Genomic DNA, 22,713 nt, shown 5'->3' with positions numbered 1-22,713 from the left:
TTAATTATTAGTTTCAATAATTTACTTGTATGTGTCGTTTAGTAGAGTTTCTTTAATTTGACCTTAACATAATTTGAATCTATCTTTCGAACAAGATGTCTGTCCCTGTTTGCCTCGTGCTCCGTTGCCGATTAAAAGCGGCTGAAGTGCATCAGCTTAAAATCAATTATTTCGATTGATTTTAAAATTTTTCACTTATATGCTAATTATTAGCCGTGATTTCAGTTTGCAATATACATGTACAAGCTATTTCCGTTATTCATCTAAGTATGTTTTTTATTACTTTATTACACTTACAGTGATTGAATTGATTCGGATTATTAAACTAACAATCCTAATCTATGGGTTATAACTTTTCCAATCTCATTTATATTATCTATTTGTACTATTTTACACCATGTTTCTTGTTTAATTTTTTTTGTGTTATGTTCAATATCGCCACATTTACATTTTGCTTTCTATACAAAAGTAGCGTTAGTGGCGTTGCGTAATTGTTACTTTCGCTGCCGATAGACTGAAAGACTGTACAGCTATTTACAAATGAACGTTTTTCACAACGGGTGGGTTTTTGAGAATGTTTTGCGATTTAAGCACACTTTTACATATGTCTGTCACTGGTTGTTTCACCGGGTTCTCTAGAGAAAGGATATATAAATACATTTATATAGAAGGTCGATGAAGAAAGAAAGCAATTCAATTTACAAAAGATATAGCAGATAGCTAACTGTACTTGCTGAGTTTTGTTTCTACACACAGTGCCCAATTTCTGTTAGATCATGCCTTTTTTTCTCTTCTTTGGACTTCTATTCTACTGTACAAAATACACAGCTTCACAACTCTCGTTATCAGTCTTAACGATTTTTTTTGTTTTTCTCAAACTATTTACAAAATACAATATGCTAAAAAGAAGAGAAAGGAAATATGGGCTCGTGTGTGTATGTGGTTTTCCGATATTTGGGTTCGTACCTTCACCGCTTAGTGTACTGAACGTAAGCGTTGAATCTTTCCATGTGCAATTTTTGTGTGTTCGCAGGGGAAAAATGCTTTCATTATGTTAGATTCTACTCAATAAACTACAAAGTTTCTCTACTACGTATATGCGTTAGTTTCCGCATTAGAAAAACGAATTCCGATAAACTTATTTAATCGTCAAACGTCCCAATCTTAAAATCTGTACAGCTGTTTGAATTACATATTGATTTGAGGCTAAATATATAATTTTACTCAATTCATAGGACTTTGTAATGAAGCAATGGAAAGGAATAAAAGAAGGTTAATTTATTCTCACGGAGTTATTTCGAGAATTATATACATATGCAATATGTTACACTAAACATGAGTTTTCTTCTATCGGATTCTAATAGTACACTTGTTATAAATAAACAAATTCCCATCTGTACCCTTTTCTGCTGCGGTTCCGGTTGATCTTACGGCTATAGGAAGTAGTATCAAGTTGCTTCTTCTGACCGTTGACTAAAACATAATCTGAATTCGACTACCAGCGTCTTTCATACCTTAGCTTCGTTAGTTTAATAACTTAAATTTGAGAGTTGTCACCATTCCAAGTAAGTTCCTCTGCTGACTGGGGGAACAGTTGCTGCGATTAGTGTATGGCTCATTGGAAGGATGCTTTTTGTTTGCTTCGAGCATTGCCCGTCTCACTCGATTTGCTGTAAAGGAGAAATAGCGGCAAACTATAGTTATTTTCAAAATATAAGGAAAAAAAACTGAATCTGATCAACATTCTTGAGAAAAGTGCAGTATTTCTACCAATTTAACTATAAGTTTCCGACTATAAAAAATAAATAGACCACTCGTTACTGGTGTTCGATTAAATTCTAAAAAAATATCTGCCATATCCTCAGCACAAGTAAAATTCAAAAAGGCCCCTAATTGAGTAATACTAAATGGTTAATCTGCTCACTATATATAGTTCATTTTTATCGTTATTGAAAAAACAGAAGACTTCTTTGTATATACACCCAAAAAAAAAAGGCAAATTTCTTAAATCCCACTGAGCAAAACTTACCTCAACGATCGGTCATTGATTGCAGTCAACTGTGTGTAATCTGGTTAAGTCAGAATGAGTAACAGCACATCTTGAACACCGTGTTTCAGCTAGGCACAGTTTGGTCATCCGGCAGACATCGTTTATATCCCGCATCTTCGCTGGGTAAACGATTTATCGAACACTGCCGTTCACACTGAAAACGAACCAACGCAAGGATTTTTGAAACCTGACGATGGAACTTTAGAACATAGATGCAATTAATAACTTACCGACATCTTCACTAGGGCTTGGCTCTGCAGATCCGCCAACGGTAATCACTGAAGCAGTGCCCGTTGATGTCGAGACCGCCGTGGATACCGTTGAGCCGTCAACAAAATTATCACCACTTTTCCTACCAGTATCGTCATCCTCCTCATCCTCCGATTTGCTCATCTCCAGCTCAAGTTCGAGATTCAATTCTTTACTGATGGAACTACTAACATCGCTACTTTCCAGACTGCTAGTGATCAGATTACCTCCTGTGCAACCGTCGCGGCTGTTACTTCCACTAGACGATGCGGATGACGTTGAGGTAGCATTTGCAGGAACGCAATCCGAGGATGAAGAAGCCATGGTTGTTGTCGTGGCGGTGCAGGATTGCAACTTTCGCTTACGATATTCGTTGATGGACAATTTCCGCTTCGGAGTGATAGGTGCAGGTGGTTCTGGCACTGTCAATGCAGGATTCAATCGTGGATCCGAGCTTGCCGTTTTGGTAAAAATTTTAGGATAGCTTGTACTGTTAGATCCTCCGAGGGTAGACAGATTTTCAGTCGAAGTTAGAGATGATGACGACAACAAATTACTACTACAGACACTGGATGCGCTATTGATACGTTCCGTTCCTAGTATTGAGCCTGATAACGAAGAAAAACTCGTTGGACGTGAACTAGAGAAACCTTTCTCTAGTAAAGTGCTAATTTCAGTTGAAGGACGATACTGGTAGATGCCACTTGCTCCTCCCACGGAAGTCCCCGATGTAAGGGACGATTTTGGATAATCAAGAACACTGGAACGGTAGCATCCCAACGTGGATAGTGGTTCCGAACCTACTGAAAGTGATGACAGCAGGTTCCGAGCAGCAGTCGACTGATACGTGCTGGGTGAATTGTAACTGATCGAAGGAATATCAGGTCGAAGAGTGGTGGAAAAATTTCTCTCCTCTACCGTTAATTCACCGTAGGTCCCTGTTGCAGAAAGCCACGACGGGTGCGAATATGACCGGGTGAGGGTGGGTATTGCTGAACCGTGTTCTTCTACCGGTACATGAACTGTTGCGGGAGCTGCTGCAGGAGTGTCGATTGTTGTTGTTAGTTCTGCCTCTGCAATCATTGGACCGTCTTCCATTGCCTCTGATTCTGCGTAATTCGTAAATTTCGATGATACGGGCGATGACAAAGGAGAATTATTGATGGTATGTTTAGTCTTCAACTGCCTTCTTTTTGAACACTGTTTTCCATCGTCACTGTTTTCCCGGTTGATGCTCTTATGTGCCTTTCTGTTTCTGGAAATCAAATTCATTATGTTCTCCGAATGGAACGATGCAATCACCTTTTGTAGGTCTTCTAGTTCATTTTCATCCCGATTTTTAGTCAAGCCATGCCCAGCCAAACATGGTGGATCTTCCTTACCGTTCCGTGAGTTTTCCTTATCAATAGTTTCGGCATGCAAGGTGAGCGATACTTCCATAGATGACGGTGAAGTAAGCCTATTCTGAACTTCAATCGGTTCATCTCCTTGTGATTCGAACAAGTCGCTTGCATCATTCGCTGCCATTTCGCCACTGGCCTCCAATGGTTCCACGTCCTGCTCATCCAGTATTTCAGTCATAACCACTTGTTCTTCCTGGCCTGAAATTTCTTTTCCAACAATTTCTTCCTGTACGATAGAAGAGCTTTCGTTGGCCATTTCCGCATCGTTACAAACTGGTACCGATGATTCATTCGAATACCTGACAGCTTCTTCTTCATCTTTTACCTTGATCTGAGAATCTGTTTGCATTGGGACCTCCAGCGGTGACGGTTCTGAATATAGCATAGGTACCTGCTGGTCAGCAGTCACTTTCGTGGAAGACTGATCTTCTTCAATATCAGAATTACAACGGCTCTCATTACTAACACTGGAACATTTCTCGGGTGTTTCTGTCACTGAACAACTACTTTGTGAGTCTGCAGGTGATGTGGATTGAAATTTAGCCGGGCTGCCGATATACTTTTGGCTGCCCTTACTGCGAGTAATAATTCTGATGGGATTATTTGATGTTGTAACTGCTGGGCTTGGGTTGTTGATCTGTTGATACGAGTTCGAGTAGCTCATATCTATTCGAGCATGCTGTTGTTGTTGTTGTTGATGATGTTGCATTACCGGTTGTGCTAATGTTGTTTGTAGTTCCGGTGGAATGAGAGAGGCCGGTACCATTGCCGCCACTGCCGATGGTGCCGGAACTGGAAGTGGCTCATAACCATGCGTAGAAAGTGTTCGAATTGAACGAGATTCATGGACGATCGTCTGATTGTGATTTTGTACTATCACAGGTGGTGGAACCACAGCTGACGGCGAAACTGTAGTTGCCGGCGTGACCGGTAGTGGATCTGGATTGGTGAAGTGTAGTGGTGTTAAAGCTTGCGCGATAGGAACAATTTTGTATGGTTGAATCCGGGGTGAATGCGATACTCGAACTGGGGCAGTTCTGGAAAGATCAATGGCTTGTTTTTCATCAGTTAACAGATGAGAACGTGTTGAATATGCCAGAGGAGGAGGACCAGAGTTGGACCAGTACAAACTAGTTTCATGGTATGATTGCTGCGGACTGATTGGCATCGGTTGGGATTGCTGAGACTGTTGCTGCAGTTGAACGTGACCACCGGTAAAGTCAATTTGTTGAGCTGATAAAATCGCATTTGGTTGTGGTTCATCATCCGACTGCCGAATAACACGTCGCTTCTTGAGTGGTGTCGTAAATCCATTCGGAGGAGGAGGTGAGTTTGAAGCATGTATCAATTCATCGGTTTCTTCTGATATGGCTTGCCTTAGCCAACGTTTTTTTACCGAGGCACTTTCCGATACATTTCCTCCACTTGTCGGTGTTTGACTGTTTGCAATACTTGCAGTTGCTTTGTCGTCCCACTTGTGTCCACTGACTTCGTCTGACTGTGGAGAATTTTGAGCGATGAATTCCTCTACCTTTTTTGCCATGATGCAAATATTAGGTTCTCCAACATCAACTCCAAGGGGAGTAGCGATTACTTCATCAACCATAACCCGTCGATATTCAACCGATTTTTCCTCGCTTAAGTAACCTGAGTCATGATCCGCTGTGATTCGTCGGCTCGGTGCCAGTGGTAAATCTCCACACGACTGTCCACTTAACCATTCTCGACTCATGCTCTTTTTAGTTTTCGCTTTCTGTGGAAATTTGAAATCCTGCTCAGTTGGTGTCGTACTGGTAGCTTGTTCCAATGGCCCAACAGCAGCTTCCACCAACATACAAGCGGAACTGATCAATGGTATGCCAGCTATAGACGATGGGGCCGATGATACTTCTCTCTCTTCATCGTTGCTACTTTTAACTGCAGTAGTAGCCGTAGTGTCATCAGCAGAAATCGGTTTAACATCATCGCCAAAAAAAGAACTCTGGTCAAGTTTTTCGATGGAATTCGACATATTCTGCTGCTGTTGAACTGTTTGGCTATCGTGCAATCGTTTATTTCCCTGCTCCGATGAAACTGGTCTCGTGTGTACATTCTTTTTCGGTGATGATTTCGACGTTTTCGATACCTTCTTTTTACGGCTTTGATTGGGAGATCCGAAATGTTGGCTTAGTGATTTATTTTTCTTTTTCTTCCGTTTTTGTGAACTAATAGATAGTTTTTTTGCCGAAACGGTTCCTGAAGCAACAGGAACTCCACCAGATTCGTCTGGAGTTGACGAAGACACACTTCTTCGTTTGCCTTCCTTGCGTTGCTCTTTAAGTTCCTGCTTCCGCTGCTGGGACTGTTCCATCTTTTCAAATGCCTTCACAATTGCTTCCATCTTCCGTTCTTCGCGAGTTAGCTTTCTCGAGGGCTTCTTTTCCTCTTTCACCACATCGGTGTCCTTTGAACAGGTACTTATTTTCTTTTTACTGCCACTACAGGTCTGACTAAGCGTAGTGGAATGAGGAGAGCTGTTGTTACTGTTACTGCTGTTCTTCTCGGCTGTTGTTGGTGTTGTCGCAGCTGTAACCGTCTGAGATTTAACTGGGGAATTCGTGGCACTACTCGATAACGTTGTGCTACTCGCGACATGTGGTGATGAGATTTCTTCTTCATTTTCATCTCTATCAGTTGGCATCGGAGAAGATTCTCTCTTCGGTGATTTTGCTTCGATAGGCTCGTCTTTTGGCACCATCTGAACTTCTGTTTTTACTGCTTGTGGTTCGATTTTAATTTCCTTTTCTTCTTTGACTTCAACGAAATCGGTCGATGGAATGATTGGAACAGTACAACGTTGTGGAGACAACAAAAGTGGTTCCTGTTTAACATCCACCTTTGGCGGCATGCATTCAACTTTAACCGGTGACTGCGGCGGTGGTGGTGGTGGTGGTGGTTGTTGTACTGGCAATTCTCGTAATGTATGCAGTGGAGGCACATGCATTTGCGGTGGTTGGTGTTGTTGAAAATGGGAATGGAATAGTTCACTTTTCAACGTTTCCGCACTGAGTAATCGTTGTGTAATTGGAACAGGCGGAGGAGGAGGAGACAGCATGCAGATTGGTGCTGGCGATTTAATTGATTCTTGCTTCACCGGACTAGCAGTCGGAGATTTTATCCTTATCTTCAACACATCTTCCATAATGTGTTGCTGTTGATGACAGTGCTGCTGCTGGTGTTGAATCAATTCCGAACGAGGTTGTTCTTCTAATGTCGGTTGAGGGACAGGACTTGTGACAACTGGTAAAAACTGATGTTCCTGCGAAGTGTTCGTTGTGGGTTTACTTGGCGAGGGCATTGCGGGAATCACCAGTGGTGGAGGACCACTCAGATTCAAAGGGGGTGACTTGAGTGGAGATTTTATTTCCGTATAGAAACCAGGTCGGCTGGTTAATCCCATCACGGGACTCATTGGAGGCGGTGTTTGTGGGTGCACTGGATAGTTGTGTTGATGAGAAATGGGCATACCAGACGGCGACTGATGAGTTGGCGAAGGACTGTACATGTACACCGGTTGTGATTGTGCCACCGAGGGATGACCCATGGACACTGGTTGTTGCTGTTTATGTTGTACTTGTACTTGATGGTGTTGCTGTTGCTGATGCTGATGCGGTTGAGGTTGTTGATGCATGTAATGCATTGAATTCTGCTGAGAAACTAACTGTGGAGCCATTTGAGGAAACTGAGATTGAGCAGTAATAGGAGATAAAGGCGGTTGTCCCATTACCAATTGCTGTGACAATGATGATTGACGCGGTGACTGCTGTTGGTTATGAGCGTAAAGCATCAGTTCGTTTGCACTATCACCACTGGAGGAAATTGATCTCAATCGTGTTTCGACAGTGGAACTCGTAGATCTGCTGTTGCGTTTCTTAACCGGTTGTTTGTCACTATCTCTTAAAGCACCATTGTTTTTCTTGTTTTTCGAAGGTTTATTTGGTCCGGTGGTAGAAACAGCTCCCGGTCCAAGCTGTACCATTCCGCTACTATTCAGATCAGAACCAATCGTACCGCCAGGAGTAACCTTCACCGGGAACAGTCCTTCACTTAACTGCATTGAATATTGGCATTCCTTGATTAAACCACAGGCACACAGGTTTGTGACCGTCGTATGCGTTAAAATAACAATTCCGCCAACCCTTTGAATCAACTGATCATCATGCTTGATCGTTATCTCAGTGTTCGCTTTGATATTCGTTGTCGAAACTATGTACAAATGCACAACTCCCTTTTCGACATTGTGCAAAATTTCTGCGTTCGGCCGGCAAGACCTTCGGATGAATCTTGCATCGTTGCCATAAGTTCGTGTGTCAACACATAACTCCATTCCACCTGCCGTTATCTGGTACAGGAACAAGAATGGACCAGCATTCTTGTTGTTGGCCAATTTTCCATTAGCGGCCATGTTGAACAACGACTGCAGAGGCTTGTGTTGAGAAGAGAGCATATACTTTCCACGTATCTCAATAATCGGCGAATTTGGTTCAATATCCCCAGTGCTGATTAGGATTTTGCCACCAGCATGCGGAACTGTGGTACATTTTTGCTGCAGATTTACTACTGTGGACGGCTGGATTAGACGATCTGTGTTCAGGAGGGGATTCTGAGACTGCATCTTCCCGAAAGCTTGCAGTCGTGCACGAAGTTCCGGAGAGTAATGGTTTGTGATGGCACGCTCATAGTTATCGATCCAGGTTCGGATCATGTTGGTCATTTTCTCGGCATTTGGCTCATTGGATTTGACTTTCTTCTTTGATGGCTTCTTCAACTCTTTCCGTTTTCCATTGACTCGATTCAATGCACTGTCGTTTGCTTTCTTATTGCTTTTCTTTACAAAAGAACTTTCCGCTGATTTTTTCTTTGAACTGCTGGCGGATTTATTCTTCTTTGAACCGGTCACTGACTTCCCGGTTGTGTATTGGTTGGCACCTTTTCCACCGGAATTGGATACTACTCCACCGGTAGCACTGACAGGGTTGGAATTATTTACAGAGGAATCGACAAGCGGTAACTGAAGATTGTTGTTTGCTAGGAACAACGATTGCTCCTTGCGTTTCTCCAATTGCAACAAACGTGCACGGTTTTTGTCCACTGGTCGAGGCTGGCACATTTCACAATTATACTCGTCCGGGATGTTCATTCGATCGATACCCATACAATCGACGTGTTGCCAGGCTCTGTTTTGATGAAAGAAACGTATTTTTTTTTAGTTTTGGATTTTTGGCTGAACAATGATCTTTTAACAACTTATTTCAAGTAAAAACATTTGTAAACTAATATCTAGTCAAATACGCGAAGCTACTCGTAATACAATCGAGTATCATTTGGATTATCTTAGGGGCGGCTACCCAGTTTGCTGCGATCAGTCATTGATCGACTCGGACTGCGTCACCTAGGCGGTTTTGTGCCGCAGAAATTTTCTCGTCCTCCTTCCGAGACTCTTTGACCTCTTCTTTCATGTTACGACTGTGTTTAAAGCTCTTTGAATTCAATCCTTGACAAACGACATTATGCCAGCAAAATTCACAAATTTATTATATTTTGTTATTTACGATTATCCGAATTTTACCCAAAATGAATCAAATAAACTATAACACAAATACGAATGAAATAAAAATACTTACGAGCACTTATCACAGCATATCATGTAGCCATCGTCATGCGTCAAATCACAGATACAACGAGTGACTGAATCGTCCTCGCCCTCACCCTCCGGAGCCGTTTCAGTTTCCTCACCCAAATCGTTGTCCATACTGTTGAGATTTCGAGAACCGGTGCTAATCACCGAGCTGGCATCGTCATCCTGCGCAGACGCCGACGATGCTGCCACCGATTGCCGTTGATAATAGTCTAAAGTGCTACCACCGACAAACGGAGTCACAGAAACATTGCCACTGCCACCACTGCTGTTAGTTGCTGGTGCCGTTATAGCTGCCAGTGTACTTAAGCTCATCTGAGTAAGTGGAGCCGGTACAGATGCAGTAGGAATTGCAATAGTAGTTCCTGGAAGTACAGCTGCCGATGGTGATTGTGCCATCGACGAAACTGCTGCAGCATTACTAGTACCACCAGAGGAAGATGACAAACTGGACTGCAGTTTTAACGATGATTGAGACAGGTGAACGGTACTCGTCATCGATTGTGTAGATTGATTTTGCAGTGACGTTGATGTTTTCAAAGGAAATAGTTCCTTCACTGAATGTGGTGGTGGCTCTGGTAGTTTAGGCTCCGGAATTGAGGCACAGTAGGTATGGTCTTGAAGAACCGCTTGCAGTACATGATACCTTCCATTGGTAGTATCAACTGGAGCTGGTCGTACTTCCACACCAATTTGATCATCGTCATCTCGATGATTATAGTTGTAGGAAGGTGGATAACCTTCACGAAGTGGGATGTTGTCGGCATATGTGATGATTTCCGAAGAGCTGTTTTTAAAAATAGAAATAAAAATACATTTCGTAATAAGCAACGAATTTTCTGGAAACCAAATTACACTAACAACACACCTCAACTGTCTGCCATCGGATTTTTCCTCGTAAAACCGAGAATCACTGGGATCATACACAACTGAAGCGGGTGGATTAACAATTCCAGCGTTTGTTATGTTAGTACTGGAGGTTTGAGGAACATTGTCCGACCCGTAGAAACTGAATGTTTGCTGGGATTTGCCATAACTGTACTTTCCACTGTCGATTGTTTTACTCGATAAACCTTGTAGAATACGTGCTGACGATTCTTCTCTCAATTGCTGACCGTTTATAAAAAGTGGATCGTCGCGGTTGCCCGTTGGTGTACCAGATGTAGACGGATGCGTCTGATAGATAGCATTGGATAGTGGGTGTGTATGCTGCTGTTGCTGCTGCTGCGAAGCTCTTGACGGTGAAGCCGAATACCTCTGATAGATAGGGGAGTTTTCTTGCTGCTGATAGCTTGCCGAAAGACTGTTATTGCGACCTCGACCGGCACTTCTTATTTTCGCGGGTGAAACAGTAACGTCGTTGTTCACGATTGCAGTATATTTTTTACCTTTGCCCGTTGTAGAACTATAGCCAGTGACCGTCACCGACGGAACTGAATGGTCCACGTTGGATGCGCAACCAGTTGAGGAATCGTAGACCGTACTCGTTGAAACGCCTGTGTAGATATGATTCAATGGTTTATAGTTGCTTGTGACTATGCTTGACTGAGTTTGTGCAACTGACTGATAGTTTTGTTGATAACGATTGTTACCTTGAATTATCGTAGTACCAGTTCCACCGTGCAGTGAGTTCTGAGACATTCCACTGACCGGACTCGACGGTGTCACTAATCGTTGGGGCGAATGATGCGGCTGTTGTTGCAATTGAATAAGCTGATTTTTCGATGTTTTGTATACACTCCGACCCTTTCCGGCACTGTTGGAAGTCGTTCCAAAATGAGTTGCCGTGGGTTGAGAAAGTGGATGGGGAGTCGGATTATGATAGACTGCCTGAGCTGGAGATGTCGTGTAAATAGACGTGGTCGTTCCCAGTTGTTGCAATGTACCATTAGCAGAACTTTTCACATAGTACTGCGAGTTAACTCCAGCCAGAGCTCCCTTGGAATTAGTTCTTACATTCTTGAGACTGACACTCATGGCTTTACCAACCGTAGGTTTTGAACTAACCTGACTTATCGGAGAGTTTTGCATCATTTTTAACGATGCTGTCGATTTACCCTTGACGGGTACAGCTTTACTACCACCAGTATTGGTACTGGTGTTAGTTAATGTGCTAGTTGCAAAGCTTATATTAGAATCAGGATACTGTTGAATAGTGAATTGCTGTTGCGAAGATGACGACGCAACTTGTGACATTCGCCCATTGCTTACAGAAATAGTTGAGTTTGGTATTCTCGTTACCAATTGTATGCTGCGCGGAACAGTCACTTTCTGTGCCTGGCTTTGAGTAGGAGCCGAAACGAGTTGCGCCTGTTGCTGTTGTTGTTGTTGTTGTTGGGGCTGTGGTCCAAGGTGGTTAAAGTTTTTTACCTTTGTTATCGGTACACTAATCAGCTTGTTGGTACCGATTTTTCCACTGGATGTCAGAACATTGAAGTTCTTGCCACTAGCGTCTACGTAACTGAACGTAGACGGTTGTGAGCCTCCTTTGGACACTAACTGCACATTGCTGAGCACCTGTACTCGGGAACTAGTTTGGTTTGCGTCCCCGGGAATCATATTCACTGTACTTATTTGCGAACTACTGGTGCCCACAATAGTTGATCCACTATTACTACCACTACCACTAACACTGCTACTACTATTAATGCTACTCGCTGCGTAGCTGTTGATTAAATTCGAATACTGCACCGCACAATCCCTCGGCAGCTTCATTGTGCCCGCATTGGACAGCTGCTGAAGACCTGCGGCGGCCACCACATCGTTACTGTCCAACACTTGATTATCCAAAATAACAATATTCGAAGAAGCGGACGATAGAATGTTACCGGAATTGCTACTACTGTTGCCGCTGGATGCCGATGTCGAACTTACAGATGACGTCGCAGACATCTTCAGTACAATAACGTATCACATCAAATAGTTCTTCAAATAAAACGATAACACCTGTAACGGAAATCGGTATCTCAGTATGTTCACTAATTTCACATTCTTTGTCTTAACCTTTTCTTTTTTCTAACGAAGTCCTGGCGAACCTATACGATACGACCAGGCGCAACTGTAACTGTCAATTTTCCTCCGACAGTCGTCGCTACTAGATTACGATCTGTTGTGACATCAGAAGGAGGATCACCTATGTTTTGAATTGTTGGTTGACCTCTAGTGTTCCAAACTGGTTCTGACAAGACGGCCATGACAAAGTGGTTCATATCAGGGGTTCCTGAGAATCTGCAAGACGAGTGATTAGAGAAAAAACGGGATTAGTTTAGAATTTGCGCAAAATAAGAACTATTATTATGACCTTGAGAAAGAATCCTAGTGTGCGATGACACCTCAAGCAAACGTAACAAACGGTGGGAAGAATTACAACAACAAAAATGTTCACATTTTAACTTTTTTCTTAAAGTGCTCATCTGTTTCGTGTACTTTCCAAAATGTAAGATGGTATCATCTGCATGTATTTGTGGTTTGCTAGGCAGATGTATGCTTCATTGCTGATTCGTTTCAAATTCCAGGCAGACAGCCAGCCAGCCATACAGGCAGGCAAATCCTCCAAATTGCAACTACATCAACGGCATACGGAAAAGAAAATTTACATTATACCGAACTGCACCAGCTCGAATTTTTTTCCTCGTCCGTTCAGCTCGTTTTTCGCACTAGTCAAAGTCACAAATATGTTTCTTTGTTATTGTTGTTTTCTTATGTAGCTGGTATAGTGATCTTTCACTAGCAACTACATCTCCGAAGCATAAACAGTTTTACTCTCTTGGTCAAACTTCTCTCATCTGGTTAAACAAACTCAGTGTTGCCATATGAACTTTTGTTCAACGAGCATCGATCTGCAAATATTGTTCATTCTCGAATTGGTAGTAGTAACATTATGAGTGTCACTAATTTGCATCACTAGTACATAACTTCCTATACTTTCAAATCCGATAACGTCTACAATTACAGCAAATCTATTTTGAAGCAATTAATTATGGTACAAATGGCTTTTTAATTAGAATCAGCAACAATCATCAAGTTATTGTGAGCATTGGTTTTGATGGTGACATACTTGTTACATACATTACATACATAATGTTCCTTTGAATAAAAGCCAAACTTTACATCTGCTAGTAGTTCAAATGAAACTATAACGAGTTGATGCGTTGACAACGAAGTGTATGTTTTTTGCATATAAATCGATTCTATTCCGAAACTATCGCAAATTTCCCGTTCCATAAGTGATGCACTGATGATTATAATCATTTAAAAAGAAAATTGATTTTCACAGTATAAATCAATTGTTCTCAAAAGATGAGATAGCGCTCACAAGTTCCTATCTATCTATCCTATATCATAGCTTAAAAACATCTTTTTTTCCTGTATACCACTGCCAGAATGTAGGGCTTGGAATAGGTAAAAACACAATTGAACAAGAACTGATACATATGGTTTTTATGTAAACAAAACAACAAATTGCAAAAATTCTGAGCAAATTGAAGCCAATTGACCTACTGGCCCATAGAAAATCGTTTACAAAAAATCTGAATATGTTTAGGTTTCGTCTTTGCCTCATCAGTGCATAACAGTTTATTTTTAACTGTTATGTCACCTAGCAGTTCAACGTGTCTGCTTTTTGAAGAACACTTTTTTGTTTGATGAATGAAAAATATATTCCAATCTTTGATAATTTTTTTTGATACTTTATTGATTCAGCATAAGAAAAATTATTCGCAAGATAATTCCGTTTGAAAAAGAATCCCAATAGTGATTTTGCGTTTCTCAGTTCATTTGGTTCAAGCTTGAGAAGCCCTGGGTTATAATAGTTTATAATGTTACAAACCTAATTTAGATTTTTTATTTTTACTTAACTCAAGTTAATCCTTGACAGTTCAGTAGTACTCGATCTTAAATTTACCTTTTTCTTACATGTTTTCGTAAGAAATAGAAATCTATGACCAATTTTATCGTCAACTGAAATTTCATCCTTATTACTGTCGATGTTTGAAATTATCTTTTCTATAAGTACTACGTCATTGTTAGGAAATGTTTACTAACGAAATTTCGACAGTGTCTTCCATTCGAAAACGAACATATTTACAATTTTTGTTGTACTGGCAACGGTTACTGAGTATTTGCTCGATTCTCTCTAAACAAGAGGAAGAGCTCATTATGAAATACGAGCGAGTGTGCGTTTGTATAATGAGGAGAATCAGCCAATGAAAAAATGAAGCGCTGCAAACGTTTATACGATGATATCTAAATATGATGAAGTAAGTAGTGGTGGGAATGGTGAACAGAACAATTTAATCATTTTTGTTACTTTTTCCTTCATATTCGAGTCCTCTATCGCAAACAGAATTGCCGATTAAGAAACCAATGATACAACTGTGATGCAAAATATGGTACGCATAATTTAATCACAAAGCGATCAAAAAGTCTTTGTGTTTGGCTGAATAAAGCAAATTTCAATATGACACGTACACCCTTCACTACGAATAACTTGCATATCCAATAGGTAATAGGAAAGTTGAAGGCCGTCGACAGACTTTCATGATGCAAATTCTCTCTTCTGTAAAAATCTGTGATTATCAGTTGAAAAAACTGCATCGGTAGAAAAATGCAAAAATAAAGGTTTGAGTTTTTTTTTCAATCCCACACCTCTTCCAGTCAGTAGGTACAGTGCGCACTCGAATGTGTTGTGTATGTCCAGTAGAGAAATAAAAACACAAAGCAAGCGAATAAACAACAAAAAATAAACATGCGCATTCTATCTTTCCTAAAAAAAAATCATTTCCTCTCGATGGGAACAAACTCGAATCGTTGTTCCGTACTAGTCCCGCTAAATGGCGTGCGGGAGATTTGCTATTGTAGTGCTAGTGAGGACTGTGTGTTATGGCACGAACTTCTCCAAGCAATGGGCTTGAACAAACATTTTACTATACGAACTGAAACGTTGAACACATCTGCTATGGCATACTATTTCTCTTCGATCAGGCAACCGCGTACCCAGCCTACTACTGCACACATCAAGCCTACTCAACTGCTCATCGTTAGCAGCAACAGCAGGAGCACTATGCTAGTGGGTGGAAACATGAGGGGCACCTAATAGATGGATACCTGATGTGTGCCGTTCGTTTACAAGTTGAATTCCAGCTCACGCACACAATCAGTAAAACGTGAAATCGACACAATCTAGTAAGCACAGTGAGTGCATTTATTTGTTTATAGGAACAAAATACAACAAAGCAAGTAGTTGATTGCATAAATCAATAATTCGTTTTAAACTGTTATTTTTTTGTATGAATATTTGATTCTTATGAAGGTTCTAATTTTAAATTGAACTCAAAACGTATTTTTTCTTATACCAATTTCAACAAATTCAGGCTCGTTTGAAAAGTACTTCTGGGTCATTTATCGAATTCGAAGAACCGTATCCGGATATGCAATTGTTGATGCTAGATATTTCACATTTATATATCACCTTAGGTTCAAGCGCTTGAGACAAGTGTCTTGGTCAAATTGATATATCATTTAAATAACTCAAAAATTAACTTGAGATCGTGGCTTTTGCGTTCGAGTTTTCGTACAATGATAAATTATGCGCGCCAAGTTGTGCGCAAGTACGATTTTTTTGTAATATGTAAAAATTCGAAAAGTTTAATGGTATACGTTTTTTTGCCAAGTTTTCCCAAATTTGGTATTAAGTAATAAACAAGACAGTAAATTTTGACAGTAAGATGTTGTGATCAAGTTTACCAATCATTCAATAATTTTAACTTTTTTTGAAGATTAGTCAAATTATTACCAACCACAGCAAAAAAAAACATACTTTGTGCTCGAACATATATTCGTTCTCATAAATGGGATAAAAAAATACAGCTGAAATAATTAAAGGTGAAACTAATTTACACAAATAACGAACACTATTTCCGTGGAGGAATTTGACAATATATATTCGAATTTTGAGTTTAAATATATAATAGCATTCATACACACGAGTGAAAAATTATGAAACGATCTCACCGGTATCAAACATGCTCAGCGCTTATGTATACGAACTGTGAACCGATATGCGGATCGGCCCTTATCACTGATTCCCCGCCGAGTTCAAATGTTAGATAAACTCCGCCCTTGGATACCATATCCCGGTATTGCGTATTTGCTGGATGGCTGTTTTGTTTTTCGACCCGTTTAACCGGCGTAAACACACAAAACGATATCCGCCCTTATTCTGAATAACGACGTTTTGTTTTTTCGATCGAATATGTTTCGGTCGAATCCTAGCTACCTTTGATTTTGCTAGCGTTTTTAGGAATACGAATGAAATACGATCGAAAAAACGATACGTCGTTATTTAGAATAAGGGTGATCATGTCAGCAGTTTGGACTCAAATCTAACAGAACTAAAACCAGAAAACTTGGAAATTCACGTTTTTCGAGATCTCAATAATCTTTTTTCTAGATCTCAATAATCGACGGAAACTATTTTTCACGAAAAAGGCACACCTACTGCTATCCTTCTTTCCTTTTGATCTGTACTAAAGAAATTATCGAAAAATATTCTTATATTTTCCGAAACAATTAAAAGAAAAAGAAAAAAGAATTTGTCATTTGCACTTAGGTCGTAAAAAAAATCTATACAGAATTACTTTTTAAATTTCATCAGCTCTAGTTGTGAAAGTTAAATTATTTTAACCACAAATCATTCTTGCGAATCAACTGTGATTGTTATGCTTTCTAAGTAGTTGTGCCACACGAACTGAAATTCAATCAATTAGATATTAGTTGTTCCCCAAGATTCATCTACAAGACCATGCCCAAAGTGAAAAAAGTAGTAGAAAATATCTGTACGTAGTATCGTTTTACTATTTGTACGTGAATGCAATCTATTTTAGGATATTTGGTCATATTTTATTGTAAAGGGTGATTTTTTAAGAGCTTGAGAACTTTTTTAAACAATTAAACGCATAAAATTTGCAAAATCTCATCGGTTCTTTATTTTAAACGTTAGATTGGTACATGACATTTACTTTTTGAAGATAATTTCATTTAAATGTTGACCGCGGCTGCGTCTTAGGTGGTCCATTCGGAAAGTCCAATTTTGGGCAACTTTTTCGAGCATTTCGGCCGGAATAGCCCGAATTTCTTCGGAAATGTTGTCTTCCAAAGCTGGAATAGTTACTGGCTTATTTCTGTAGACTTTAGACTTGACGTAGCCCCACAAAAAATAGTCTAAAGGCGTCAAATCGCATGATCTTGGTGGCCAACTTACCGGTCCATTTCTTGAGATGAATTGTTCTCCGAAGTTTTCCCTCAAAATGGCCATAGAATCGCGAGCTGTGTGGCATGTAGCGCCATCTTGTTGAAACCACATGTCAACCAAGTTCAGTTCTTCCATTTTTGGCAACAAAAAGTTTGTTAGCATCGAACGATAGCGATCGCCATTCACTGTAACGTTGCGTCCAACAGCATCTTTGAAAAAATACGGTCCAATGATTCCACCAGCGTACAAACCACACCAAACAGTGCATTTTTCGGGATGCATGGGCAGTTCTTGAACGGCTTCTGGTTGCTCTTCACTCCAAATGCGGCAATTTTGCTTATTTACGTAGCCATTCAACCAGAAATGAGCCTCATCGCTGAACAAAATTTGTCGATAAAAAAGCGGATTTTCCGAATGGACCACCTAAGACGCAGCCGCGGTCAACATTTAAATGAAATTATCTTCAAAAAGTAAATGTCATGTACCAATCTAACGTTTAAAATAAAGAACCGATGAGATTTTGCAAATTTTATGCGTTTTATTGTTTAAAAAAGTTCTCAAGCTCTTAAAAAATCACCCTTTATATAAAACAGAAATGCTTCTTGATAGTACAACGCCGTACAGTAATTTACAGAGTACTGATGCTTGTTTTCGAAATTCCACATTGTCTTTTCCATGCGAAACTCAAATATTGTAACAATAACTGGGAAATGTATGTATTCTTCAAGTAACACCATCTCTGCATTGTTTTGCTGTTGCTAAAATTCTGAAAGCGAAGTACCACAGCATTCAGTACTGACTGTACGATGACGTTATTTTTACCATCGCGACGAATAGTATAAAAATGTAACAAGATAAAAGTGAATTCAATTCGGTGTTTTAATATAAAAATCACACACACTACCAAAAGGGCATCGTAGAATATTCATTAATTTAGTTCGATTGATGCGTGTTGGTAAGTTTTCAGTTGTACTCAAGATCTATGCTGTGGATGGTTTCGGAAAATTTCAGCAATCTCGATTATAAATTTGATGAAATGCATTTACGAATCATCCAACGACGCTTATCAATCAGACAAATTAATTCAGAGGGACAAATTTAATTTGTTAGGCAGTTGTCATTGTGGATTATCATCTTGGCAATCGTCGATGAACGTAGCGTTTGTGTATGTATGTGTCGTTACGATACTCGCGGTTTTTCTTCTTGGTACTTGCGTTTACGGTAAGTCGATACGCACACATTACCGCAAGCTCAAATCGCGACGTGAAGCTGAGATGGAGTACAGCTACAGTCAGCGAGGCAGAAAGAGAAGTTCACAGAAACAAGAATCCGATAACGGCAATTAGAGTCGCGGATTTTTTCGCCTTTTTCAGCTCTGCCAACACGATTGATTAATGGCAAAAGAAAATGTCTGCCGTCGTTGCATTATTTGCGCAAATTCGAGACAAGCTTGCAAAACAGTTTCAACGAATGGCTTGCTAGGATGTTATTGTTTCCTGGATCTAGATTTTTCTCTTCAACCGGAATTACTTCGACCATTTCACGGACACTATCAGAAACGATGTGATTCAACCGCGGAAGAATACGGGCTCTAAATATCAGCAATCATAGCAAGTAGTACGTGAAAATGCTGGCAATTTCAACCCGTTTTGTGTGACTTTTGTTTTTGTTGCGTAATAGATGGTTTGTCTTCTCTCGTCTCTATTCATATACAGTGACTTCCGATCTTGAGTAGATTTACTAAGGCATTATGAATATTTGCTTCTATTCCGAACGAAGCGTCAGTGAGATGAAAAATTTCATCGTTTTCGTGACACAATCTTCCTTCAACATTTTTCCTCACTCTCTCACTTTCGCCTTTCACACCCAGCACAAAACTTCGATTTTCTTCTTCTTTTATCGCCGTCATAAGTAGACAAACCCGTTCCACTTTACCTTCTATTTAGTTCAGTAAAATCATTTTTCTAAATTATTATAAATGAAAACCAATAAAGTATAACGTAAATATTACGCATTCTTCTAATACGGTTTTTACATATATAATAGTTATTTTTCTTTTTCTGCTACTTTTTCCACTTCTCCATGAAACAACACAAACACTCGATCAGAAATGGTGGAAAATACGAATGTCTTTTCTCAACACCAATACGGCCATAGAATATCGCGACGAATTACACCCAAATTTTTAGTAAATACTAGAAACAAACGTTCGAGCGATCCAGAAATACCACTAGAATCTGAAAAATAATGGCCATTTCCCCTGGTCGAGAAAATTAACAGCAATAAAATTCCCCTTTTTACTAAACGGATCGATTTTGCAGAAGAAAAAATACAAGTTCTACTTACGTTTTCCTACTTTGCCCGGAACGCTATTTCTAGAGGCTTTATCGAGCTATTTTCAATATATGTGCACAGATATTCAGCATACAGACACTTCTACCTATTAAACGCACATCTTTCACGTTGAGAATGTCCCAAAAACAGTTCAAAATTACGATTTTTAGTTTTTTCCTGGTGAGCTTCTTCGAGGCTGCTGCATTTACTTTTCCTCTTTTTCGTCGCAGTCGTCGTCTACTCTTTTTTCGCAGCTACCTTCTCCACTGTTCGTCGTTTTGTTTTCGTCACATCCGGAGGCGAAAATATTTTCAAGCTAGTGAAGACAGTGAAATCGATGTTTCTTGATCGAGGGACATAACAGAAAACTACACTGAAAAGAACGATGTGGTAGTTCTGATCATACACTGAGCAAAATACCATAGTAACCGTAGCCTGTTTTTCATTGTCATTTCAACTATACGCTTAAATAGTAGCAACAATCATGATATATGACTATTCACCATCTGTATTGTATAAATTACCAGTATAAGCCAGTTGTCGTATGTTCGAGCCCCGACCTGGAAGGATTCTTAGTGTCAGTAGGATCCATAGTACTAGCCATGCAATGATTCTGTACACTAAGAATCGGCTGCGAAGTCTGTTGAAACAGAAAGGCCAAATTCCACCAAAGGAATGTAATGCCAGGACTTTGTATAAATTACTAGACAACAAAGACTACGACTTGACTAAACTATTTGTATTTATGACTTTTCTGGCATGGTCATCCTGACAATGGTAGTCATCTCAAATATAAGAACTAATAGTTAAAATCACAATTTCTAGTAAGGTGAAATTGCTCTCGAGCCTAGATATATATGAGGAGCTAAATTGTTATCGCTACCGTGTAAATATGTCCACAGTATAATAATGTCACCATAAATAGATACATGGTTTAAAAGAAATTATGAAGTTTGAAAACACTATTCATGTATTTCATATCAACAGAATTTATGTAGTAAGCACATTATCCTATAGTGTTTTTTAACCGACTATGTTTTTCATTTGTGCTGACTATACAAATTGTCAATAAACGGATGTACTTTGTTATTGTCACATAAAGTTACAATACAGCAGACAATTTCGTAACACATCAGTGAATGATTTGAAAAAAAAATGTATATTGTGACTTATATTGTGCAATTTGGAAGGTCTTTCAGGTGAGTAAATTTTGTAGCTTTACTAGTTTCCGTCGTTGAAATTAAATTTTTCAACAATTTTGCCGGTAACGGCTGTTTTCTAGTGAAATCGACGTCCTGTATAATTTTTATTATTCGTTATCGGTCGCTGTAGAAACAACATCAAGCGATTGATTAAAAACGACGAACATCATCCGATTCCCGGATTCAAATCGCTCGAATCCGACGGAAAAAATAACAATATATGGCAGGTGGGTATTGAGGTTTGCTTCTGGACTTGGCTATTAATTTCTTCCATTTCTTCTTCAGGAGAAACTTCACCGAACAGAGCCTGGGATCAACAGTTGCAACCAAGCAATGCTGCTCCGTGTCTACGTTTATAATCAATATTTCACCAGGCACATCGTCATTTGATTTGATGCAAAAATAAAATAGAATTCAATGAAACTATTTTGTTGTTTTTGTTCTAGAATTCAAATTCATAAAACTTTTTAACATTAGCTCATGTTTTGCTGATCTTCAGCATTGTTGAATCAAGCACTGCCTTCAGTTTCGAAATAACTAGAAGTGAAATGTCAAAAATACCATGGCTCTGGTTATAGCGAAAACCAGAAAACCACAATGTAAATAAAGATTCGGTCATGGTTAGCCTAACCATCTCAATCGTATTAGTTATTCATACAATATACTGTTCAATATTACTATTCGAGAGCCGATACCATTTATAGTAAACATGAACTTGACTATTGTTGAAATCATCTGATTTAATAGTCGGCTGAAAACCACTATACTCGCATGGTCAGGTTGGCCCTCTATATAGTACTGTTACCGACATCAATCTTCAGTTCAGCAACGCCATCGCACGGCATCACATTCAACATATCATGTCAATTGTATGGGTGCGCAGCCCTGCTATTTTGGCGCGCACGAATTTGACATTTCTCTCCCCTACTTCTATGTATGAGATTCGATGCGAACTCACCTGAGGGCGACATGCTCGCAAAAAAGGATGTTGCCAATGATTTGTTCGGGAAATGTGAGAGCTGGATATCTTGTTAATATGATGTCTTTGCTAACAGCTACCAAAGGTCAAAATATGACTGGCAGCCATTCTGGTGTCCGGCTGCCATACATCTCAAACGATACAACCGTATCCACCTGGATTACGTCACATCGGTTCTGAGGAAGACATGACTGCCAACCGTCTGCAATATTCTGGTAACTTTTCGAAATTACTAGAACCGCGTGTGAAAATTTGCGTTCTCCTTCTTATTTTTCATAAATTTGTTGGTTTATTTTAGTGCAAGGAAATAATTTCGGAATCTGACAGACATTGCCCGTCGTCTGTGGAGAAGTCTGACCGCCGCATCAAGTGGAAATGAATTAGGAAGCCGATTCGGGACTTTCGTTTGCCGATTTTGAAAGAGACCCTTGGACCACGCACCATATTTTCGTTCAACGAACTCAGCAGACAGAGGTCCATTGTAGAGCTATAGTTGTTAGACTAGTTTTACTGGAGAGTTCTAAAAGTTTCATGATATATGAACACTATATACCTGTAGAATATTTCT

General features: G+C 39.8%; 1 protein-coding gene across 3 annotated transcripts; it reads right to left on the bottom strand.

Annotated features, from left to right (window-relative positions):
* Window positions 1-407: 407 nt before the first annotated feature.
* Window positions 408-20,205, bottom strand: LOC131439452 (uncharacterized). 3 transcript variants are annotated; one of them, XM_058610458.1, is made up of 8 exons: window positions 19,977-20,205; window positions 12,383-12,607; window positions 10,972-12,325; window positions 10,248-10,875; window positions 9,366-10,166; window positions 2,281-8,918; window positions 2,030-2,204; window positions 408-1,670 (listed from the first exon to the last, which is right to left on the bottom strand). In XM_058610458.1, the coding sequence occupies exons 3-7, from the start codon at window positions 12,269-12,271 to the stop codon at window positions 2,200-2,202; spliced, it is 9,372 nt and encodes a 3,123-aa protein (XP_058466441.1). In that variant the 5' UTR covers window positions 12,272-12,325; window positions 12,383-12,607; window positions 19,977-20,205; the 3' UTR covers window positions 408-1,670; window positions 2,030-2,199. The 3 variants fall into 3 exon arrangements, with proteins under 3 accessions (XP_058466441.1, XP_058466439.1, XP_058466440.1); XM_058610456.1 differs by having other exon boundaries at window positions 10,248-12,325; XM_058610457.1 differs by lacking the exon at window positions 19,977-20,205 and adding an exon at window positions 12,681-13,849 and having other exon boundaries at window positions 10,248-12,325.
* Window positions 20,206-22,713: the final 2,508 nt, after the last annotated feature.

The sequence above is a fragment of the Malaya genurostris genome, chromosome 3 (genome assembly GCF_030247185.1).
Source record: "Malaya genurostris strain Urasoe2022 chromosome 3, Malgen_1.1, whole genome shotgun sequence".
In the NCBI taxonomy this organism is placed as follows: domain Eukaryota; kingdom Metazoa; phylum Arthropoda; class Insecta; order Diptera; family Culicidae; genus Malaya; species Malaya genurostris.
Note: the sequence above shows the minus strand (reverse complement) of the source record. Positions and strands in the feature narration are given on the sequence as shown.